The 22,784-nt window shown below is 34.5% G+C and overlaps 1 protein-coding gene across 1 annotated transcript in view; it reads right to left on the bottom strand.

The window, feature by feature from the left end:
* Positions 1-833: 833 nt before the first annotated feature.
* Positions 834-22,784, bottom strand: part of LOC130682192 (cullin-4B-like) — a 31,095-nt gene continuing 9,144 nt past the window's right edge. The window contains exons 5-9 of the mRNA XM_057496332.1: positions 17,470-17,573; positions 16,462-16,531; positions 13,703-13,776; positions 12,931-13,093; positions 834-1,059 (exon numbers count right to left, since the gene is read on the bottom strand). Coding sequence (XP_057352315.1) covers positions 1,027-1,059; positions 12,931-13,093; positions 13,703-13,776; positions 16,462-16,531; positions 17,470-17,573 — 444 coding nt within the window. The 3' untranslated portion in view covers positions 834-1,026. The remainder of the gene's footprint in view (positions 1,060-12,930; positions 13,094-13,702; positions 13,777-16,461; positions 16,532-17,469; positions 17,574-22,784) is intronic.

Here is a 22,784-nt window from a genome sequence, read left to right as displayed (position 1 = left end):
ACAATGCTGACAACCAAGAATATTATATCCAGATCAATGGAGGAAGGGAGAGAAAGACTAGGAAAGCTACAAGACAGAAAGTAATAAAAAAGCAATACTACTTCTTACATATGTTAATTAAATATGTATGTGGAGTAAATGACCTAATTGAAAGACACACAAAGATGTTTAATATTTTCCAACTATATTCTACCTAAAAGCGAATCGTTTTTACTTAAATAAACACTTAGGATAAACATAAAATGAAAATGAGATCCCATGTAAATAGGAACCCGTGAGAGTAGGGCTAACCATATCTACATCAGACAAAATAGATTATACACCAAAACCTTGTCACAAGGAACAAATGGTTAAAATAATATCACATTAAAATTATCATTAACATGTATATAATAGATATTTGTATTAGGTACTATAAGTACATTATATACATAAAGAAAATTGTTTTCAAGAAGTCTGAAATAATTTTTTTCTATTGCAGATACATCATAAGATTGGACCCATACTGTAATAGTGAATATTTTCTATTATTTCCTGGTAACGTATAAACAGAAAAGCCATTTTAACAGCAAATAGATACCTTTAATTCTTATATGTAAATAAATAAGCCTTAAACCATACAGATACATAAATTGTTTTGCTATTTTCCTTTAAAGGTTTGGATATATTCCTGCTCTTTCTGAAAATAATTTGTTCCACACATAGACAACATGAAACGTATCGTAACAGAGGATAGATAGCAGAGTGTATGAAATAACACAGTGACTTTTAGATGATTAAGTACATTGTAGATAGCGGCAGTTAAAGACAATTTTACTCACAGAGGAGTATGCTTTAACTGATAATGTTGATGCAAATTTTAATTCTGCATTTATATTTTTAATATATTGCATTTATTCAGACACCAATGCTTATTCCAAGGACAGAACCATGAGGACCTTCTGTTCAGGTTAAGGCCAGTATTTTATGCAATATACTTCAGCTGGTTTGGGTTCTCCTTGTATTTTTCAATGTAGTCTCTGTCAGTTAAGGATGTTTTTGCTTCTTCAGATCAGGTCGCTATAAAATAAAGTATCAGGGTTAGTAAAAATGAAATCACGATATTGATTTACAAACCTCTCCTCAAATACACAAAACAACTTAACACAGTTTGCCTTGATTTTTCAGGAAACAATAAATTTTTAAAATCTGTAGGCTATCAGTAAAATCTAGAAATCCAACAGAAAAATTGCTAAGAATAAAACCTTAAAGCATAATGAACAGAATACAAATACATTTGGGATGTATTCTAGGTAACATTGACACTTTCAAATTCTTTAAAAAATTGCAGAGAAAAATTAATTTAGTTATTACCCAATCAACTGTTAAACCATAGGCTTTAATACTTAGGTATTAGGAACATGTGGAGTTTGAAACGAGAGAGTGACCTTATTTGGAAGGAATACTGGGAAAACAAATCCATAATTTACAAAAATAAAATGAGACATCTACTGAATCTATGAGCAAGGAACTGGAGAGAGGCAAAGAATAAACGTATTTACTTAAAGCATAAAGCAAACAGCTTATAACATTAAAATAAAAAAATACAATGATAATGATACCATTCACAAGATTTATACAGCACTTAAGCACTCGAGCAACTCTTTTAACATGGTAGCATTAAGGTAATTCATTATGTAATTGGCTTTATCATTTTGCAAGAGCAAACTGATATTTAAAAGTAAAGAAAGCTGGACAAGAGTAACAAAAAGAGATGAGATTAATGGGATTGGAATCACAGTTGACTACCTCCAGATTCTATAAAATGAGTCATAAATTTTACACTAAAAAGCCATGTGTTCCTTAACAATTATACAGTAATTATTGAGAATACATAAAAGTGGGAACTGATTTTCAGTTTATTCAACACAAAGCCAAACCAGCTGGAAATTATAATTACCAAAGGAAAAAAACATCAAGTGTCTAAACTACAATAATCAAACAAAATAACAAAGTTTTAAAAATATTTTATATTATTGTAAGTAAAATTAATGGAGAATATGCCAGAGAATTGTTATACTACGTGTGAGACACTACATATAATGACTAAATCTAAGAGAAAAGTTAGACTGAAAGGGGGATATGAAAATTAGGTAAAAGGCAAATTGACAGGTAATTGTGAATTATTAAATTAGAAGCATTGCAAATAAAGGCAATTAACTATACTGCACTAAGGAAGTATGGAGTAGAAGAAAAACAAATTATGGAGGTATACTATAATATTAAAATTTTTATAGAAGATCATTTGTTTTCTTTCCTTTTTACTTCCACAGTTAGGATAGTCGTTGCCTACATTTATAAAACTGACAAACTAACAATGTAACTATAGTAAAAAGTAAGATGAAAAGACACTGATATTAAAAATTGAGAGAAATAGTGGCTAGGAATTCAATGTGATAACCTCCTCAAAATACACAGAAAAAGCTACAATATTTTGAATACAGAATCATCAAGACCTGGTGATGAAAAGATAACACTAAGAAGGATGAAGGGGCAGAGCTGTGATAGATCAGACTTCAAGGCTTCACCCCTGCCCAGCCCACAAAATGGATAAAAAGAATGGATTTAGGGGCGGATAAGAGATGAAGATACCAGCAAAGTAGGCTCTGCTGATCTGTTCTGAGAAGACCAGACCCCACTGCACTGAACTTTGTAAATTAACAGGGATGGAGACCAGAGAGAGTTGGAGCACTCTAGGATGCTAAGACTCCTGTCAGCTGTCACCGATGAGGCATGCTGCATCGGTCCTACTGAGACACAACACAGAGGCAGGCGACAGTTCAAAAAATCTGCTGGTGTTGGAAAGGGTGCAGGAGCACAGCAGGTCTTATGGAGGAAGGGCAGGCATTTCCAGCCCTCCTTCAGCCCAACTGGCAGATGCTTGCAGCAGCCAGTTCTGAAACCCTGCCTGCTGGCTCTGCCTATGCATTTTGCTGAAAACATCCCCACTCCGCATACTCAGTCCAGCAGTAGTCAGATTTTGCAGGAAGCCAGGCAAAGGGCAACCCCACACACAGTGCATCTCAAAAGAAATGCCAGCTGTCTCACAACAGTGCAGCAGAGGAGAACCACCACTGCTGGCAGCAGGAAACCTGTGGGCCTTGCCCACAGCCCACGAACAGTAGTTGTGGCTCAGCTACAACTGGGAATGGGGCACTGGTGAGCACGGAGTTTTGCACTTTTGGGTGCTGCATGACACACACTACATAAAGCCTCTACTGGGAAGACATGGCTGCATAGTGGATCTATCTAATACAAAGGAGGAAACACAGAGAGAGCCAGATAAAATGAGAAGAGTGAGAGATATGTTCCCAACAGAACAATACCAACAAGTGCAAAATGAAATAGAGATAAGCAATCCTCCTGATAAATGACTCAGAGCAATGGTCACTAAAGGTGTTCACTGACTTGAAGGCTAGAACTCAGTATCTCAGCAAGAACTTCAACAAGAGAGAGAAAATATAAAAAGGAGACACTCAGAGCAGAATAATACAATAACCACACGAAAAACACAATATAGGGAATGAACAGGAGGCTAGAGGAGACAGAGGAACGTAACAGTGAGCTAGAAGACAGGGTACTGGGAAGGAACTGAGCTGAGGCACAGAGAGAGTAAATAATTCTAAACATGTGAACATGGTATCAGAAGAGTGCTACATATCAAAATGAAATAATATTCACATAATAGGGATCCCAGATGAGGAGAGAGGCAAAGGGATATAAAGTTTATTTGCCAAAAAAACTGGCAAATTATTTCCTTATTTCCCTACCTGGGGAAGGAAACAGACATTCAGGTCCTGGAAGCCCAGAGAGCACCTAACAAGAAGGACACAAGGAGGTCCACACCAAGACACAAAGGAATTAAATTGGCAAAGATAAAAGACAAAGAGAATCTTCAAACCAGCAAGAGAGGGGCAGCCAGTTACCTGCAAGGCAAACAGTCACGAAAGGCCCTCAGCTTTTCCAGAGAAACATTACGGAGCACAAAGGAGCAGCATGAAATACTCACAGTCCTGAAAGGAAAGATTCTACTACCAAGAACTCTCCACCCAGCAAGGTTATCATTCAGGATCAGAGGAGACACTGCAAGCCTTCCTGATGAACAGAGGTTACAGGAATTCACCACCCCCAAACCAGCCTCACAATATGTTTCAGGACTTGTTCAGATGGAAATGTTTTTAGGTTTAAATGGTTTTCATTGGTGAAAGTAAACATACAGGTAGGGCATAGCCCATAAAGGTAGGGCAGCAATCACTTGTAAAGCAATTATGGTGTTCAGAAGGGAATAGTAGTAAAATCACCCATACACAAAATCAGCCAGGGATACACAAAAGATGTAGATTATGACATCATTCCTACAGCATGGAGGAGGATGAAGGAAAAATTCCTATGTGTAGACACACGAAGAATGAGGAGGAACCAATCCAAGCATAACACTAAAGGAAATCACCAAATCACAAGAGCTGGAAAACAACTAGCAAAATGGCAGTAACAAAGTAGTTATCAGTAATTACTTAAAAAGTAAAAGGACTAAGCACATCAAACAAAAGACATAGTGTGGCAGAATGGATTAAAAAAAACAAGACCTATCTATATTTTGCCTACAAAAGACTCACTTCTGACCCATAAAAACATAGACTAAAAGTGAAGGGACGGGGAAAGGTATTTCATGCAACCCATATAGGGAAAAAACCAGAAGTAGCAGTACTTGTATCAGACAAAATAGACTGTTAAACAAAGAAAGTAACCAGACAAAGTAGGTCATTACATAACGGTGGAAGGCATCAGTGCAACAAGGGGATTTAGCAATTATAAATGTCTATGTGCCCAACATAAAAGCATCTAAATATATAAAGCAAATACAGGCCTACAGGGAGAAACTGCCAGCAACACAATGAGGTAGGGGACTTTTAACACCAACTAACACCACTGCATAGAACATCCAGACATAAAATCAGTAAGGGAACAGTGTCGCTGTACAACACATCAGACCTGGACGACTTGACAGTAATATACGGATCGTTCCACCCAAAATGAGCAGAACACACAATCTTCTAAATTGCACACAGAACGTTCTCCAGAACAGATCACATATAGGGATGAAAAACATGTCTCAAAAAAATCTAAGATTGACATTCTATCAAGCATAATTTCAGACCACAATGTTATGAAACAAAAAGTCCATTACATGAAAAATAAACTGTGAATAAAACTCAAACATATGGAGGAGAAACAACATCTTTATGAACATTCAATTGATCAATGAACAGATCAAAGAGGAAATCAAAGAACAAAGGAAACCAATGAAAATGGAAACACAACTTGGGACTCTGGCAAATGTCCCAAGAGCAAATACAGTGCTGCCTCAAGAAATGAGAAAATTCTCAGATAAGCAACTCACAGAAGAACAAACAAAGGCCAACACTAGTAGGAGGAACACAATAAAGATCTGAACATAAAAAAAGGTATAGAGATTATGAAACTAATACAAAAAAAAAGCAATGACGCCAAGAGTTGGATCTTTGAAAAGATGAACATAACAGAAAAAACCCTCACCAGACATTTCAAGAAAAAAGAGTGCATAAACAAGTTGACATATGGATCACAAATATATAAGATGAGAAATGGGAAGAGAAGTCACAACAGACACCACAGATGGTTAAAAAATACAGGAATACTCAAAGGCAATTTTATGCCAATAAACTGGATCCCCTACAAGAATGGGATAAATTCTCAGAAACGTACAATTTTCAAAGACTGACCTGAAAAGAAAAAGAAAATCTGAACAGACTAGTTACCAATAATGAAATTGAATGTGTAATCCAAAAGCTCCAAGAACCAAAATCCTGGACGAGAGAGCCTTCCAGGTGAACCCTACCAAACAATTCAAACAACTGTTTTGTTGTTCCTTCCTTTCTTAAGTGTCACAAAATACAGAAAAGAAAGGAGTACTTCCAAACTCATTCTACCAGGTCAACATTAGCCTAATGCTAAAACAAAAGATTCTTAAAAAAGGCAAATGTCAGACCTCTAATTCCTGATGAACACAGAAGGAAATATATCAACAAAATATTAGCAATGTGAATTCAAATATATAATCAGAAGAATCACTGATCACAGCCAAGTGGGGTTTATTCCAGGTATGCAAGCATGGCAAAATATTTGTTAATCAATCAATATGATACACCACATTAACAAGAGGATCAAAATACATACGATCACTTCAGAGGTGCACAAAAAGCATCTGACAAAATTCTGCATCTTCATGATAAACATCCTCAGCCTAATGGTAAGAGAGAATATACCTAAACAACACAAAGGCTGTGTATACGACAAACCCACAGCCTCCATCCTATTCTATGGCGAATAGCTGGAGGCTTTTCCTGTAAGATCAGGAACAAGTCAAGAATGCCCACTCTCACCACTTTTATTCAACATAGTACTGGAGATCCCAGTCACAGCAATCAAATGAGACAGAGGTAAGTCTTAAAATTGGTGAAGAAGGAGCTGAACCATCACTGTTTGAAGATTACATGACACCATATAAAGAAAAAACTCCACAAGACTTCAACATAAAATCAAGAGAATAATTGGATTCAGCAAAGTTTCAGGGTACATAATGAATACACAGAAATCTGTTGCATTCTTATGTACTAACTACACAGTAGCAGAAAGATCAATCAGGAAAACGATGCTCATGAAAATACCTATCCAAGACAGTGAAAGACCTGGACTTTGGAAGCTCTAAGACACTGATGAAAGAAACCAAGGGCACAAATAAATGGATATATCTCCTGTGTTCATGGATAGGAAGAATTAATATTGTTCAAATGTACATCCTAGTGAAAGCAGTTGACAGATTCAGTGCAGTCCCTATCAAAATGCCAATGGTATTTTTCAATGAACTAGAAAACAATCCTAAAATTTATAGGGAAACACACAAAAAACCAAAAGATCCTAAAGAGCAAAAGCAACCCTGAGAAAGAACCCGTGGTGTGGGAAGATGGCAGAGAAGGATGGCAAGTTTGTCTTGCTCCCAACACATAAAGGAAGCAAGTAGAGCAACTACAACAATGAAAAAGACCTGAAAAATACAGAACTGACCAACTTCACAGGGTGATGAGGGGAATACCACACTGAGAAGCGTAAACTGGCAGAGCCACAATCAATCGGGTCTCCAGCCATTCCCCCACTGCAGCTGAAGGAAGAGGAATGGAACCAGGAGGGGATATGCACTCAGGAACTCTGCACACATGGCCCAGGAGATCTGCTGTGGGAGCATGAGTGCACATGGAATAGGGCTGTAATAGGGATGGACACCAGGGACAGGTCGAGAACTGAGGGAGGTTGTAACACCTGTATGCTTATGGAGGACAGGCATGCTCCACAGGTGGAAGAGAAAGAAGAATAAGAAAGTACTTTTATATTGTGTTTGAAAAAGAGCAATTACCACCTTAATATGGATTCCTGTATAATTAGGAAACTATGACTCTTACAATAAACACAAACCTAAAGTTTATGAGAGGTACAGGAAAATCTGGAATTGTGACTTCCAATCACAACAGTAAAGAAACCCATCAAGTAACAAGCGAAGAGTGTAAGACACAAAGAAAGGAACAGACAGCAGCTACAAAAAACAACCAGAAAACAATCAGTAAAATGGCAATATGTACATACCTAATAAAATTTCCCTGAAGTGTAAATGGACTGAATGCTCCAATCAAAAGACACAACGTGGCAGAAGGATAAGTACAAAGTACTGAGACACATCTATATGAAGCCTAGGGAGACTCAATTCAGCCCCAAGATATATACAGAATGAAAGTGATGGGATGTAAAAAGGAATTCCATGTAAATAATAGGGAAAAAAGCAGAAATAGCCATACTTACATCAGACATAATTGATTTCAAAACAAGGAAAGTTAACAACAAAGAGGACATTACATAATGACCATGGGTGAGTCCAACAAGAAGGTATAATGATTATAAAATCTATGCACACAACGCAGGAGCACCTAAATATATGACAAATAAATACAAACAGAATTAAAGGGGGAAATACACTGCAACTCACTCACTTTAACACACCACTGACATTAATAGACAGATCCACCAGATGGAAAATAAATAAGGAAAAGGATCTGAAACAGACATTTGATAAGATGGACTAAACACATATCTGCAGAGCATTCCACAAAATAGCTGCAGAATTCACAATTTTTCTGAAGGGAATACACAATGTTCCCCTGAACAGATCACATACTAGGCCACAAAAAGCCTCAATAAACTAGAAGAGTTTAAAATTTTATCAAGCAATTTCCAGGCCACAATGACATGAAACAGGAAATAAATTACACACAGTGAGCAAAAATGCCTAAAAGCACACAGAGGCTAAATAACATAGTTCTATGTGATCAAGGATCAATGACTGAATTAAAACAGAGATAATTCAATACATGGAGACAAAAGAAAAGAACTCAGCAGCTCCAAACCTGTAGGATGTGGTGAGGCAGTTCTAAGAGGAAAGCACATAGCAATACAGGCTTACCTCGAGAAAGAACAACAATCCCACATGAAGAATCTAAACTGAACACTAAAGCAACTAGGAAAGGAACAACAAATGACAACCAAAGTTGGTAGAAAGAGGGTCATAATAAAGATCAGGGCAAAAATAAAAATATACAGAATGAAGCAATAGAAAAAGAATCAAAGAGCTGGTTGAGAAAATAAAAGAGACCAATCCTTAGCCAGATTTCTCCAGAGGAGAAAAAGAGAGTACATAAATAAACATAAACAGTAAAAGAAATAGTCATAATGGACACCACAGAAATGCAAATATTAGAGAATTCTATTTGAGAATATGTGCTAATATATTGGAGAATATAGAAGAAATGGGCAAATTCCAAGAAGAACACATCCTTGCAAGACGAACCCATGATGAAACAGAAAATCTCAACGGACCATTTAGCAGTAAAGAAACTGAATGGTAATCAAAAAACTCCCTAGAAACAAAGGACCAGGTAAGCTGGATTGACAGCTGAAAGTTACCAAACATTTAAAATAGAGATAATACCATCCTTCTTAAAGAACTGCAAATAGTAGAGGAGGGAACACTTCCAAATTCATTCTATGAGACCAGCATCACTCTTTAACACCAAAACCAGATAAACACACTACAAGAAAGAAACTTGTAGACTGATATCGCTTGAGGAACACAGATGCAACAAAACATTGGTGAAACAGATTAAAAAATACAGCAAAAGGATCATCCATCCAACCAGGTGGGATTACTGCAAAATTACAAGGATGGTACAATATCTGTCAATCACCATTACCCAACACAAAAAGAACAAAAGAATAAAAACCACATGATCATCTCAACAGATGCCGAAAAGCATTTGACAAAATGCAACATCCATTCTTGGTTAAAAATTCTCAACAAATTGGGTACAGAGGGTACACACCTCACCATAATAAAGGCCATATATAACATACCCATGCTTACTATCATCATATTCAAAGACAAAAAAATTGAAAATTTCCAAGATATGGACCGAGACAAAGATGTCCACACTCACCACTTTCTCACCATTTCACGTAGTACCGGAGGTCCCAGTTATGGCAGTCAGACACAACTAAGAGATAAAAGGCATCCAAGCTGGTGAGGAGGAAGTTAAGCCTTCAGTATGATCACATTACATGGTATATATATATATATACACATACACATACTAGTAACTGGATTCAGCAAGGTGGCAGGATTCAAAATTAATATATGGAAATCTCCTGCATTCCTTTATTCTGACAAGTAATCAAGAGAAAATGAAATCAGGAAAAGATCTGTACTTAGAATGGCTTCCAAAAAAAAAATCCCTAGGAGTAAACCTAACGAAGGAGGTGAAAGACCTGGGGGCCAAAACTGTTAAGACACTCATGAGAGCAATTAAAAAGACACAAATAAATGAAATATATCCTATGCTCCTGGATAGGAAAAATTAATATTGTCAAAATGATCATCCTGCCCAAAGCTATTGACCGATTCAGAGCAATCCCTATGAAAATACCAATGGCATTCCTCAATCAACTAGAGCAAATAATCCTAAAATTCATAAGGAACCACAAAAAATCCCAAATAGCCAAACCAATCCTGAGAAAAAAGAACAAAGCTGTGGGAATTATGCTCCCTAACTTCAAGATCTACTACAAACCAACAATAATCAAAACAATATACTACTAGCACAAGAAAGACAACCACAGATCAATGGAATAGAATAGAGAGCTCACATATAATCTCAAGCATATGTGTGACAAGGAGCCTCAAATATACAATGGGAAAAGACAGCCTCTTCTGGAACTGATGTTGGGAAATCTCAGAAGCTACATGCAAGAGAATGAGAGTGGATTACTGACTACATAGCTAAAAGTAAGCTCAAAATGGAGCAAAGACCTAAATGTAAGACATGAAAACATAAAACCATTAGAAGAAAACACAGGCAAAATTCTCTTGAACACAAGCATGAGCAATGTTTTCCTGGACACATCTCCTGGCCATAAAAAACAAAATAAAAATGAACAGTGGGACCACATCAAACTCAAAAGTTTCATATAGCATATGACACCTTCAGTAGAAACAGGAAACCTACAGCATGAGAGACTATATTCATGAATGACTTATCTGGAATGGGGTTAATATCCAAAATATACATAAAGAACACCAGAATAACTAGTAACCAACCTTAAAAAAGAGGAAAGGAACAGATCCTTTTCCCAAGTAGTCATATAGATGATAACCCGGTACATGAAAAATGCTCCACATCTCTATCATCAGGGAAATGGAAATTAACAGCACAATGAGATATTACTTTCCAGCCAGAATGGCCAATATCTAAGAGAATAAATGACAAGTGTTGAGGAGGATGTGGAGAATTAGAAACCCTCCCACACTATTGGTGGGAAAGTCAGTTGGTGCAACCACTGTGGAAAGCAGTATGGAGGTTCCTCAAAAAACTAATAATAGGAATTCTATAGGGCCCATTCATTCCACTCCTAGGAATTTACCCACACAAAAGAATATCTCTGATTCAAAAAGACATGTGCACCCTTTTATTTATCACTGCATTACTTAAAATAGCCATCTACGGAAGGAACCATAGATGAACGGATGAACAAGATATGGTACATATACATGATGGAATATTATTCAGCCGTAAGAGAGGGAGAGAAATCCTGCCCTTTGCAACAAGAGGGTATTATGCTCAGTGAAATTAGCCAGGAGGAGAAAGACAAGTACCAAATGATTTCACTCATCTGTGGAGCACAAGAACAAACCAAAAACTGAAGCAACAAAACAGCAGCAGGCTCACAGAACCCCAGAAAGGTCTAACAGTTTCCAAAGGGAGAGGGACTGGAAGGGAGCGTGGGAAAGGAGGGGTTATGGGAATAAGGGGCATTACAATTAGCACACATAATGTAAGGTGGGGCACAGTAAGGCAGCATAGCACAGAGAAGACAAGTAGTGACTCTATAGCATCTTACTATGCTGATGGACAGTGACTGTAATGGGGAATGTACTGGGGACTTGATAATGGGGGGAATCTAGTAACTAAACTGTTGCTCATGTGATTGTGTATTAATGATACCAAAATAAAAAATAAAAAAATACAAAGTAAATAAAATCTGTGGTTCAGTTTTTAGTGTAACTACAACAAATCTATAAAATAACTGATCAAAGTTCTGAAAAATGAAGAGAAAAATTAGTAATTCAACAATTACAGCTATAGATGTTAATACCCTACGGAAGGATGTGTGTGTATATATATATGGAGGACATATGCAAGATATAAAAGAAATAGAACACTCAGACAAAAAACCTGCAAATAAATAAAACATCTGAGCAACGCTAAAATTAACAATCTCTAAAAGAACATTCCACAGCCAACAGCAGAGTATGCATACTTCTCAAGCACACAAAGAACATTTCACAGGATAGACTCCATCAGACTTGTTAGTCAGCAAATTTTAAAGTACTGAAATCAAACAAAGTGTATGATTTTTATGATACATTTTATCTCAATTCAATGGTGTTAAAATGGAAAAAGGGCAATAAGGGAAATTCACAAATGTGTTGAAATTAAACAAAATTCTAAGTAACTGTGTTAAAGAAAAGTCACAAGGGAAACTCAAAAGCACTTTAATGTGAATGAAAATGAAGATACAACACACTAAAATTTAAGTAATGCAGCTAGCGTGCTATTTACAGGAGAGCTGATAGTTGTGAATATAGTTAAAAGAAAGGTCTAAAAACAAAAACCCAACTCTGCTCCTGAAGACACACGGAAAAGGTCAATATGAACCTTAACCAAGTGATGAAAGCAACATTTAGCATGGAATTTAAGGCAAGGAGAAATAAGAAAAACAAATGTGAAAACTCAACTGGCCAAAACGTGGATCTTTGGAAAGAGTAACAAAATCAACAAAGCTTTAGCAAAAGTGACCAAGAATAAAAGTGAATCTCTCATTAATATAAGTGTCACCACAAAATCCATGTCTTCACATACATAAAATGCAGGACAGTATAGGTTATTGCACATAACCATATCAGGCCAAAACTGTTAGACCTTACTATCAGGGAATGTCTCATAGTAAGGCATTGAATAATCTGCTTTATGAATCACGGAACTAATAATCGTAATCTTCATTCCAAATACCTCTTGTTTTTGCACGAGGTTCCTTCCCTCTGTTGCACAGAACTTCCTTGTTTCTTTGGGTAATTTATTCTCAAAAGATTCTATGTAAATATAAGATACAATCAAAGAAACTCAGGTAAAATCTAGCTTTAGATTATTAGTTGACAATTCACTTCCATTTTGTAAAAGTTAAGAAATTACTCACTTCCAAATCAGAAAGCATATTTAAAAGTCTTTGAATCAAACATCGATCAACCGCCTCGCCATTTCTTTCTTTTTCAATCAACAGAAGAGTCCCGTGTATAGTCTTGCTCTGAATGTTCTGATCACACATTATGTGTGATTTAAATAATTGGATCCCCATGTCCCTATAAAAAAGGAACTGTCTAAATAAGTGGTAATTATAACCCCGTAAATTTCAGCTTGTGTTTTGCTATCGGTTGTGCTTTTAAGTAAATGAATAATCCACAGTCAAAGAAACATACAATTTTATATTAAACTCATCTGTCCACAGTTGGCTAAATTTTTCTTTGTTTCTTGATTGTCTAAAATAGATCTAAATAATATCTAAGAGTTAAGTAAAGTTCACTGAAAGACATATATAATTCCAATAAATAAAGCAGTATTTAGAATAGCTTTAAGGCTTTTAAATATTCCCATTTTAAGTTCCAAAGTAGTGTCAATTTAGTATAAAACACATGAAAAGTGATTTTCATAGAATGGGTCCTAGAAGTAGTATGCTTCATCAACAAGATATTTTATTAACACTAAGATGAAGGGATAAATTAACATTTCAATCTAGGATACCATGTGGTCAAATATAATTTTAAAGATATTTAAAATTTTATGATATGAATAAGTACAGATTTTGAAAGTTGTATTTCTCTTGTGTATCTTCTTTCAGTTAGCACATATCAAACAGATGATCATTAAGTTGCCTGTAACAATTCTTTTAAAGCAATCACTGTCATCCTTACCAAATAGAATGTAACTCTGGATTCCGAAAAACATAAGTTCTATCTAGGAACAGAAAAATGTTCCTGATCATGATCTGTCAAAAAGAAAACAAAGATAAAGCATTTACAAAGAAAATATTTTTTTATTAAATTATTGACCACCTGTCAAAACCTTATTCTTAAGAAAAGCACCTTACTTCTGGCATTTGTATATATTATTACCAGTTGCAAGATCAAATATGGGCAATAATACATCTCTTTGTCTTGGAAAAGTAACTTTACATTTTTCCCTCACTTTCCACACTTTTTGTTCTAAATTCCTCCTTTAATAATAAATATTAGCAGAGATTTATGAACGTTTATTCATATAAAGATTATGTTTTACATAAAATACTGATATTCAACAGGGCTAATATAGTTTGCCTAACAAATAAATCTTGGAAAATCTATGAGTACAAGATTAGAAGACTGAAAAATGTAAGGAAAAATCTACAGTATAGAATTGCAGGTAGAATATCAAGAAGAAACATAAATTCACTACTAATGCCAAGACTCTACAAACGTAAGCTCCTATGGCTTGTATTTGAAGACAAAACATTTAAAAAGACACTTATTAGGATTTATTATGAAGATATTGATATATGTAAGTTAATTGTAATTTAAACAAACACTAGAATGGTAGTCCTCAAATGTTCCTATCTCAAGTCCCCTTTTACTATTAAAAAGCACTGGCAAAACCCAGGAACTTGCACTAATTGGGTTATCTCTACGGGTATTTACTTTACTAGAAAATTAAACTGAGTATTCTGTAAGTACCACATTGAAGTAATCTTATTTAATAAAAAGAATTGTTTAATATATTAAATATAAAATAGTAACAAAAGATACAAATCTTAAGTTAAAATCAACCTCTAGAGATCCAATATAAAGCATGGTGATTACATTTGATACTACTACATTAAATACTTGAAAGTTGCTGAGAGGAGATCCTTCATGTTTTCACCATTAAAATTAAAAAGTAATTATATGAGGTGATGAATGTGTTAGCTAGCTAATGCCACCGTCGTAATCTTTCAGCCATATATAACTGTTATCAAATCATCACATTCTACATGTGAGACTCATATTGTATCTCAGAAAGTATTTAAAGAATTCGCACTGTGAAAAGAGACAGAGTACTAATAGTTTAAACACACCTATTAAGTTCTAGAATATGCCTAAACATCTGGGGGAAACTAAAAGAGATACAAGAGGAAACCAGAATTGGATGGGGGGCTTGTAAGATCCTAGAAAGCAACAGAGAATTGATAACTCTTCAATTGTGTCTTAGAGAATGAATTAAGAACTTTCCAGGCTGGCAGATTAAATGCTGCATGGAGAAATGATTATAGGTGATATGCTTATTTCCCCTTAACATAGTATCTTTCAACTGCACACAAAAAAAACACCCACAAAGGTAAACTATGTTGTCACAGACTTAATTTTATGGCATGTTCACATTAGCTGGAAATGTTGTAAATAAATGTAAAAGATTATAAAATGTGTTTGTGCAATCAACATTAGGTGATCATTGTATTCATTAATATTGTTTTTAGAAAAAAATCTATGTATTTTTATTTTTTTGCTTGTAACTTAAAACATTCATGGCACCTGGGATAACTCCCTTGAGGAACTTTGCCCGGTGCCTTTGGAAGTGTTATGGGAAAGGGTAGGTATGCTGTCCAGGGAACTCTGGCAGGGAGCAGAGTTGTGGGAGATCAAAGATGTGATGCTGACAGGGTTCACAGTCTTTATGTTGAGCTAAGACTATCACATTTTTACATGAGTATGAAAACCAGAAAGCTGTGATATGGCAGCCATCAATTACCAGAAAGGACACACCTAACTGGAAATAAGTGAGCACTGGGCTTAACAATTCCAGAAACAAACACCTAGTGCAACCAAATATGAAAGGCACCTCATTAAAACAAACAATAGTAAAATAAACACTTTCACATTTTAATTGATTTGGTGCTCTCCTTTTTGTATTTTCAAATTATAAGCTCCCACTAACTATTCCAAACAATAAATAGTTTAAACCCTAATCAAACTTCAGGCTTTATGTAGGAAACTGAGAAAAAGAACTGTTTTCAATTAATGCCAAACACTGAAGTCGCATCATTTTGTATTTACATATTTTTAAATAAATAAAAAATACATAAAATGCATTACAAATTTTAGAAGTATATTAATTGTATTAGTCCATATTATTCTAATGCTATATTACACCAAAACTGAGAAGCACACATATTTCACATCATATTATCAGTAGCAAAAAAAGAGTAATGCCTCCTATGGAATATCTAAAACATTTCCCCAACTCAGCATATTGCCTTTGATGTGGTTCCAACTCCTTTTCTGCACACTCCCTGGCACAATAAAACCTGATTATAAATCACTAATTTCAGAAACTATTTAATGAGATTCAGTTTTGTAATTTCAAAGTGATGTGGTTATAAATAACCTTACATTTTATGCCTCTTTGTTTGGCTCTAATAATATAAACTCAACTTTATGTCTAAAATTATGTTTTTAAAAAAAACATTTTCCAAATTGTAGGTGGACAAATCAACTACAATTTCAATTTATATAATTCAGAAAAAACTTCTATCATAAAAGCACTTCCAAATATGTTTTTAAACAAAGCATGAGTTAACTGCATGTTTTATTTTTCTTAGCTGGAACATTCTCACAAATTTGACAACATACTTGCAACTAAAAACATAATTATTATACTCTACCATTTGCCTGCAATGATTTTGCCAGCATTGATCAATGTTCTTTATGAAAGAGTCACTATCCAAAGAATTCATGAGGTAATGTTAAGAAAAAGTTTACATTCTAAAATTAACACTATGAAAATGGAAGACATGGCTTCTAAAACAAAGTATTTGGTAGAATAGGTTAATGCTTATCAGAAGTCCAAACATCTCTAAGTCTTAGCACGTAAAGTATTAAAAAATAAAATTCATTTTACATGTCTAACAATTACTCTACTCAAATCCTGCCATTTTCAACAACATGGCTGGAGCTAGAGGGTGGTATGATCAGTGAAATAAAAGTCAGGAGAAAGACAAGTACCAAATGACTTCACTCATTTTTGCAGCATACTAACAAAGCAAAAACTGAAGGAACAAAACAGCAGTGGAATCACAGAAACCCAAAATGTACTAACACTTGCCAAAGAGATAGGGACTGGGTGTGTGGGTGGGAAGGGAGGGATAAGGGGAACAAAGGGCATTACAATTAGCACACATAACCTGTGGGGGGAGCACATGGAAGGTAGTATAGTACAGAGAAGACAAGTAGTGACTCAATAGCCTCTTACTAGGCTGATGGACGTTGACTATAATGAGATATAATGGGACTTGATAATGGGAGTTATCTAGTAACCACAATATTGCTCATGTATATTAATGATAATAAAATAAATACAGAAAACGTTTATTAAATTGATCTCATAAAACACCATTTGTTATTCAAAATGAAAATGAAGCAAACTTTGTCTGCCATATGTTGAAACTACAAAATATATATTGTCAAAAATGGACTAAAACCTATTATGGTGAGCATTACATAATTTATACAGATGATGAATCAGTAGATTGTTCATCCACAACCAATATAATATTGTGCACAAATGTGTATTTCAAAAAGATTATTATAAAAGCTAAGATAAAATCATTAAGTGAAAAGATGATCTAAGGAAAGGAAAAGAACTTGCAGCATCTGGTTTCAAAAAAGGATACTCCCTGAACTGATGAACTTGTGCCTTCATATGGAGTTCACAAAGCCACGTCAGTTGTTTATACAAGTTTGCAGATAAATTGAAGGAGCAAATATTTTCAACAATCTGAAAAATTGTAAACATATTTGCTTAAACAACACTTGAAAAAATGAAATACTTTTCTATATTCATTAAAGGTATTGAATACTGAAAACAGAGTTCTTCATACAGATTAAGGAATTAATACAAATGTCAATACATTAATATAACCACAAAATTGTAAATTTCTATTTCCAAATTTGCAATATATGACAAAAACCTAAGAAAATATACTTAAGATTTTCCATCCAAATTAATGGTCACAAAACTATCTTAAAGAAAGTAATATCAAGATATTAAAATTTTTAATAAAAATGTAATCTGAAATTACAGATATTAAACCCATGGCTTGTCTTGTTAGTTCATAATTTGTTGTATAAGACTTCAAAAAGGAAACAGAATTAAAGACAGGTTGTACAATAATCATAACCATAAACAATTTTATTAAATGCTGATGGATAATGCAATGACCATTTAGTTTATATTAAAATATACCTGACTAATGGAGTGATGTCACCAAAACAGGTGACAGAAAACTTCAAAACCCCCTCTCTACACTAAATGACAATTAGGCTGGCCAAAAAAGGGGCTCTGAATCAGCGATTGCAGAGCTCTGGAATCTAACCAAAACTTAAATCAGAGGAACATTTACTGAAGAAAGATGCTGCTACTTTTCAGTAATAGATCCTTGTGTTAAAGCACCCACTTAACTTAGTGATAGCAAATCCACTGCTTGCTGGGGACAGTCGAGGGAATACAGACCTTGTTCTCAAGGAATTGTAAATGCGTGTTTCCACTCTTGGGCTTGTCTTTGTGTCTCCTTTGGAATCTACTCAAGAGAGGGAGCTATGAAGGGAACTTTCTCTAAAATCACAGGCAAATATACTACTAGGCTTAGCCATCTGAGGCAAGAGATAACTAATGGGACAAGGAACATGTAGAATATCCTAGAAAGGATCAGAGGTTGGAAAGTTAAGTATGAAGAAGTAAGTGTTTTGAACTGCTTCGTGTGTATTCTTAGAACATGTAGGAGGCCACACACATGCCCAAGGCTGTATACATTTTCAGAAAAGACCTGAGTAACCCCTAATTTCACATCAAGTTCATCTTCAGGATATGTCCAGCTGAAACGACAGAAGACTAGAGCAGAACAGTAGAGAGCATGGCTAAAAATGAGTGAATGCCCCAACACAATTTTTGTTTTGTCTGGCTGTAGGATTGAAGCAAATTTCAGTAAAATGACTGGTTGAGTATAAATTAATGAAAAGGAATGTCAAAAGCCCACACAAAATAAAGAAATTCTGTCTTTAAAAAATGCTTCAGAAAGGTGATTAGAAGGCAAATACTTAGCACACAAACAAAGCAGCATCTTTTTTCTGCCTTGGGGTAAAGACAAAATATGACCTTCAGAGAGGCCACATTACAATACTCAGATCTTCTATTTGCAAAAAAATTATAAGGATGGTCTATTCCAGGAATAAAGAAATGAATAAAAACTATCGATACTGGCTTGTTACAATAAATTAAATCAACTGTTGCAAATACACTCAAGTGGCTAAAATAAGCTTGGAAACAAAAGAAAACAGGGGTGAATGCCATGCCAAAGGAAAACTTAAAGAAAGAAATGTACACCTTTAAAAAGAAACCAAAATTCTGAAAAATATGCAAGGCTGAAATAAAAATTCAACAAAGGGAATCAACAGAAATGAACTTACAGAAGGCAGGATCAGCAAACATGCAGATAGTTTATTAGAGATTATTTAGTCTAAGAAGTGGAGAGGAAAAAGGATGTGTGGAAACAGTAATAGAGCCTAGGATACAGCACTCAAGACAGCGTGGTTTGGGAATAAGAATAGAAATATAAATTAAAGAAATCAAATTTAGAGCCTAGAAATACAATTTATATCAATGGCTCCACGGATATTTAACAAGTCTGCCAATAACTTTTAAGGGGGAAGAGCAATCTCTTAAATAAATTCATACCCACATACATACAAAGGTGAACCTTTCCTTATAGCATGTACAAGAATTAAAACACACCAAAGGGGTAAGCTGTAAGATCCAAAATAGTAAAACCCTCAGAAGGAAAGATAGGATAAAATCTCCATGGCCTTGGGTTTGGCAGTAGTTTCTTAAGTGTAACACTGAAAGCAGAAGCAAAAGAGGAAAAAGAGAGAAACCGTACTTCAGTAAAACTGAAAACTTTTGTGCCCATTAACTGACACAATCAAAAAGTGAAATGGCAACCCACAGAATGGAAAACAACCAGGTGAAAATCACATTGGTATGGTTATAATAACCAACATATATATGAAATTTATGTACTTCAAAACAGAAAGACAATCCATTTAAAAATCAACAAAGGATTTAAACATTTTCCAAGATATACTAATGACCAATAAGCACTTACAAATAGCATTAATGAGATAAGCCACTAGAGAAATGTAAACCTCAGTGAACGTCACTTCACTTCTAGTAGGGTGGAAATAATTTTTTTAAATGGAGAATACCAAGTGTTGATCAAAAATGAAAAAACTAGAGCCTTCATGTACTACACCTAAGGAAATATTAAATATTTATAATTTTATATGGGACATAGTTTGGCAGCTCCTCAAAGTTAAGCACCACCACACAACCTGAAATTCTACTCCAAGTTTAATATTCAAATTAACTGAAAACAGACAGGGATACTTCTACGATAATGTTCCCAACAGTATTAGTTACCAGTAGTCAGTAAGTGGGAAAAATGTGTCCATAAACTAACAAGTGAATACATAAAATGTGGCACATAACAGAGTAGAATATAATTTCACAATGAAGTTTTAATGCATGCTATCATCTGGATGAATCATGAAAACATTATGGTAAGTCAAAGAAAACTACCACAAGAGACAATATATCATATAACTCTGTTTCATTGAATATTCAGAACAAGAGACAAAAGATTTACAATTCTGTTTTATGAAACATTCACAACAGGTAAATCCGTAAGGAGAAAAGGCAGGTGAATGTTGGCCAAATGCTGGGGTATGGTGGAAGAGGAGTGGTTGCTTGGTAGGGACAGGATTTCAATTAGGGTGAGGAAAACGTTTGGAACTTAATCGAAATGATGGTTGCACAGAATCATAAATTGTACGTTTTAGAATTTTTGTTGCATCAGTTGTGTTCCGTGAATAACATCACTTTAAATAATTACATAGAAATAGGACTTGAGAAGTTTCTTAAAAAAATTACAGATATTCCAACAGGCACATATAAACATTTTCATCATCATCAGCCCTTTGCAAAACTAAAATCAAAAACTTGTAGAGGTATCACTTCACTTTCATAAAGACAGTTATAACCAAAAAACTAAAAATAGCAAGTGTTAGCAAAGGTGTACAGAAAAGAGAACCCTAATACCTTTACTACAGCGATGCAAAATGGTGCGACAGTGAGGAAAACAATGTGGAGGAAAACAACGTGGAATAAAACAAAAAGAGCATCAGTAAATTAAAAAAGATTGAAATTCTACCAACCAACTTCTCAGACAAAAAATCTATAAAACTAGAAATAAATTATACAAAGAAAGCAAAACACATGGAGGTTTAACAACATGCTCCTAAATAATCAGTACATCAATGACCAAATCAAAATACAGATCAAGCAATATATGGAAACAAAAGACAAAAACAACACAAATAATTAAACAATCATTAAGCTAATGCCTACCAAGGGATGTATGGAAATCAGACTGTGGTACAGCCATAAATAAAAAATCATTCAGCCATGAAAAAGCACAAGTTCAAAAACATATTCCAAGATAGACAAATCTTAAATACATTATGCTAACCAAAAAAAAAATTGACACTAGAAATAACATATTATTTAATATTATTCATGTGAAATATACAGAACAAGTTAATCCTTAAAAGATGAGAAGCATATTAGTGTTGGTCAGAGACTTAAGGAGTAGTAAATGAGAAGTAACTGTTCAGTGTGGGAAAGGATTTCCCTTTAAGTGATAAAAACAGAACTTGATAGAGATGGTGCACACTTTACAGAGCACAGCACTGTAAATGTACTAATTGTTACTGAATTGGTTATGGTCAGATAACTTTTTATCAAATTAATTCTTAATATAAACTTTTGTACATGGGAGAAAATATTTGCAAATCACATATGTAAAAGTCCAGTGTCCATAGTATAAAAAAAGTTTATTCAATTTAACACAAGATAAACAACTCAATTAAAATGGACAAAGGATAGGAATAAACATTTTTCATGGAGATAAACAATAAGCCAAAAGTATCATGAACAGATGCTTCACATCAACAGTCATTCAGAAAATGTAAACCTGAGCAGAACCACTACAAATTCTCTTATTAAAAACATAGAAAATAAAAGGTGTTGTGGATATAGAAAAACTGGATCCCCATAAACTGCCTTGTACAGGAAAATAATATGATGCAGCCACTACAAAGAAACTATTAGGCAGTTCTCCAAAAACTTAAATATACAATTACAACATGACACAGTACCTCCACTTCTGTCATAAAATCAAAATAAAAGGAAGAATGTGTTTGAACAGAAACATATACAAATATTCATATCACAATTATGCATAAGGAACAACCCAAATATTTGTTAACTAATGAATGTGTAAATAAAATGTGGTAATCATCAATGGAGTATTATTTTTCATGAAATAGAATGAAGTACTGAAACATTTTATGACATGAATGAATCTTGAAAATATTATTCCAGACACAAAAAGTGACAGACTATATGATTCCATTTATATGGAAAATTCAGATTAGGTAAGTCAATAGATACAGGAAGCTGATTAACAAAAATCGGGGGCTAGATTCAAAAATGAATGGATAGAAATCTTTGGGTGTGAGGTTTCCTACTGAGGTCGTGAAAAGATTTTAGGCTATATAATGCTAGTGGTAACATATTATGAACGTACTGGATGTCACAGAATGTAAAACTAAAATGATACTATTTTATGTGTATTTCCCTACAATAGAAAAGGATTAGGCAAGATAAATGCTTCAAGAACTGTATATTCAAAGGAATATGTAAAAATGCTTTAGTATACAAGGTAAATATGCCACCTTCTTCTTAGAAATGAATAGACACATGTATCTAAGGGAATAATATTCTGATTTTATCTGTAAACTTAAGGCATATAACTGAAACTATTCCACTTACGAAGAAGGAAGAACTAGAAGAGAAAGAATGATTGCTTCAGTT

The sequence above is a fragment of the Manis pentadactyla genome, chromosome Y (genome assembly GCF_030020395.1).
Source record: "Manis pentadactyla isolate mManPen7 chromosome Y, mManPen7.hap1, whole genome shotgun sequence".
NCBI classification, from domain to species: Eukaryota; Metazoa; Chordata; class Mammalia; order Pholidota; family Manidae; genus Manis; species Manis pentadactyla.
This window is presented reverse-complemented; position numbering and strand designations above follow the sequence as displayed.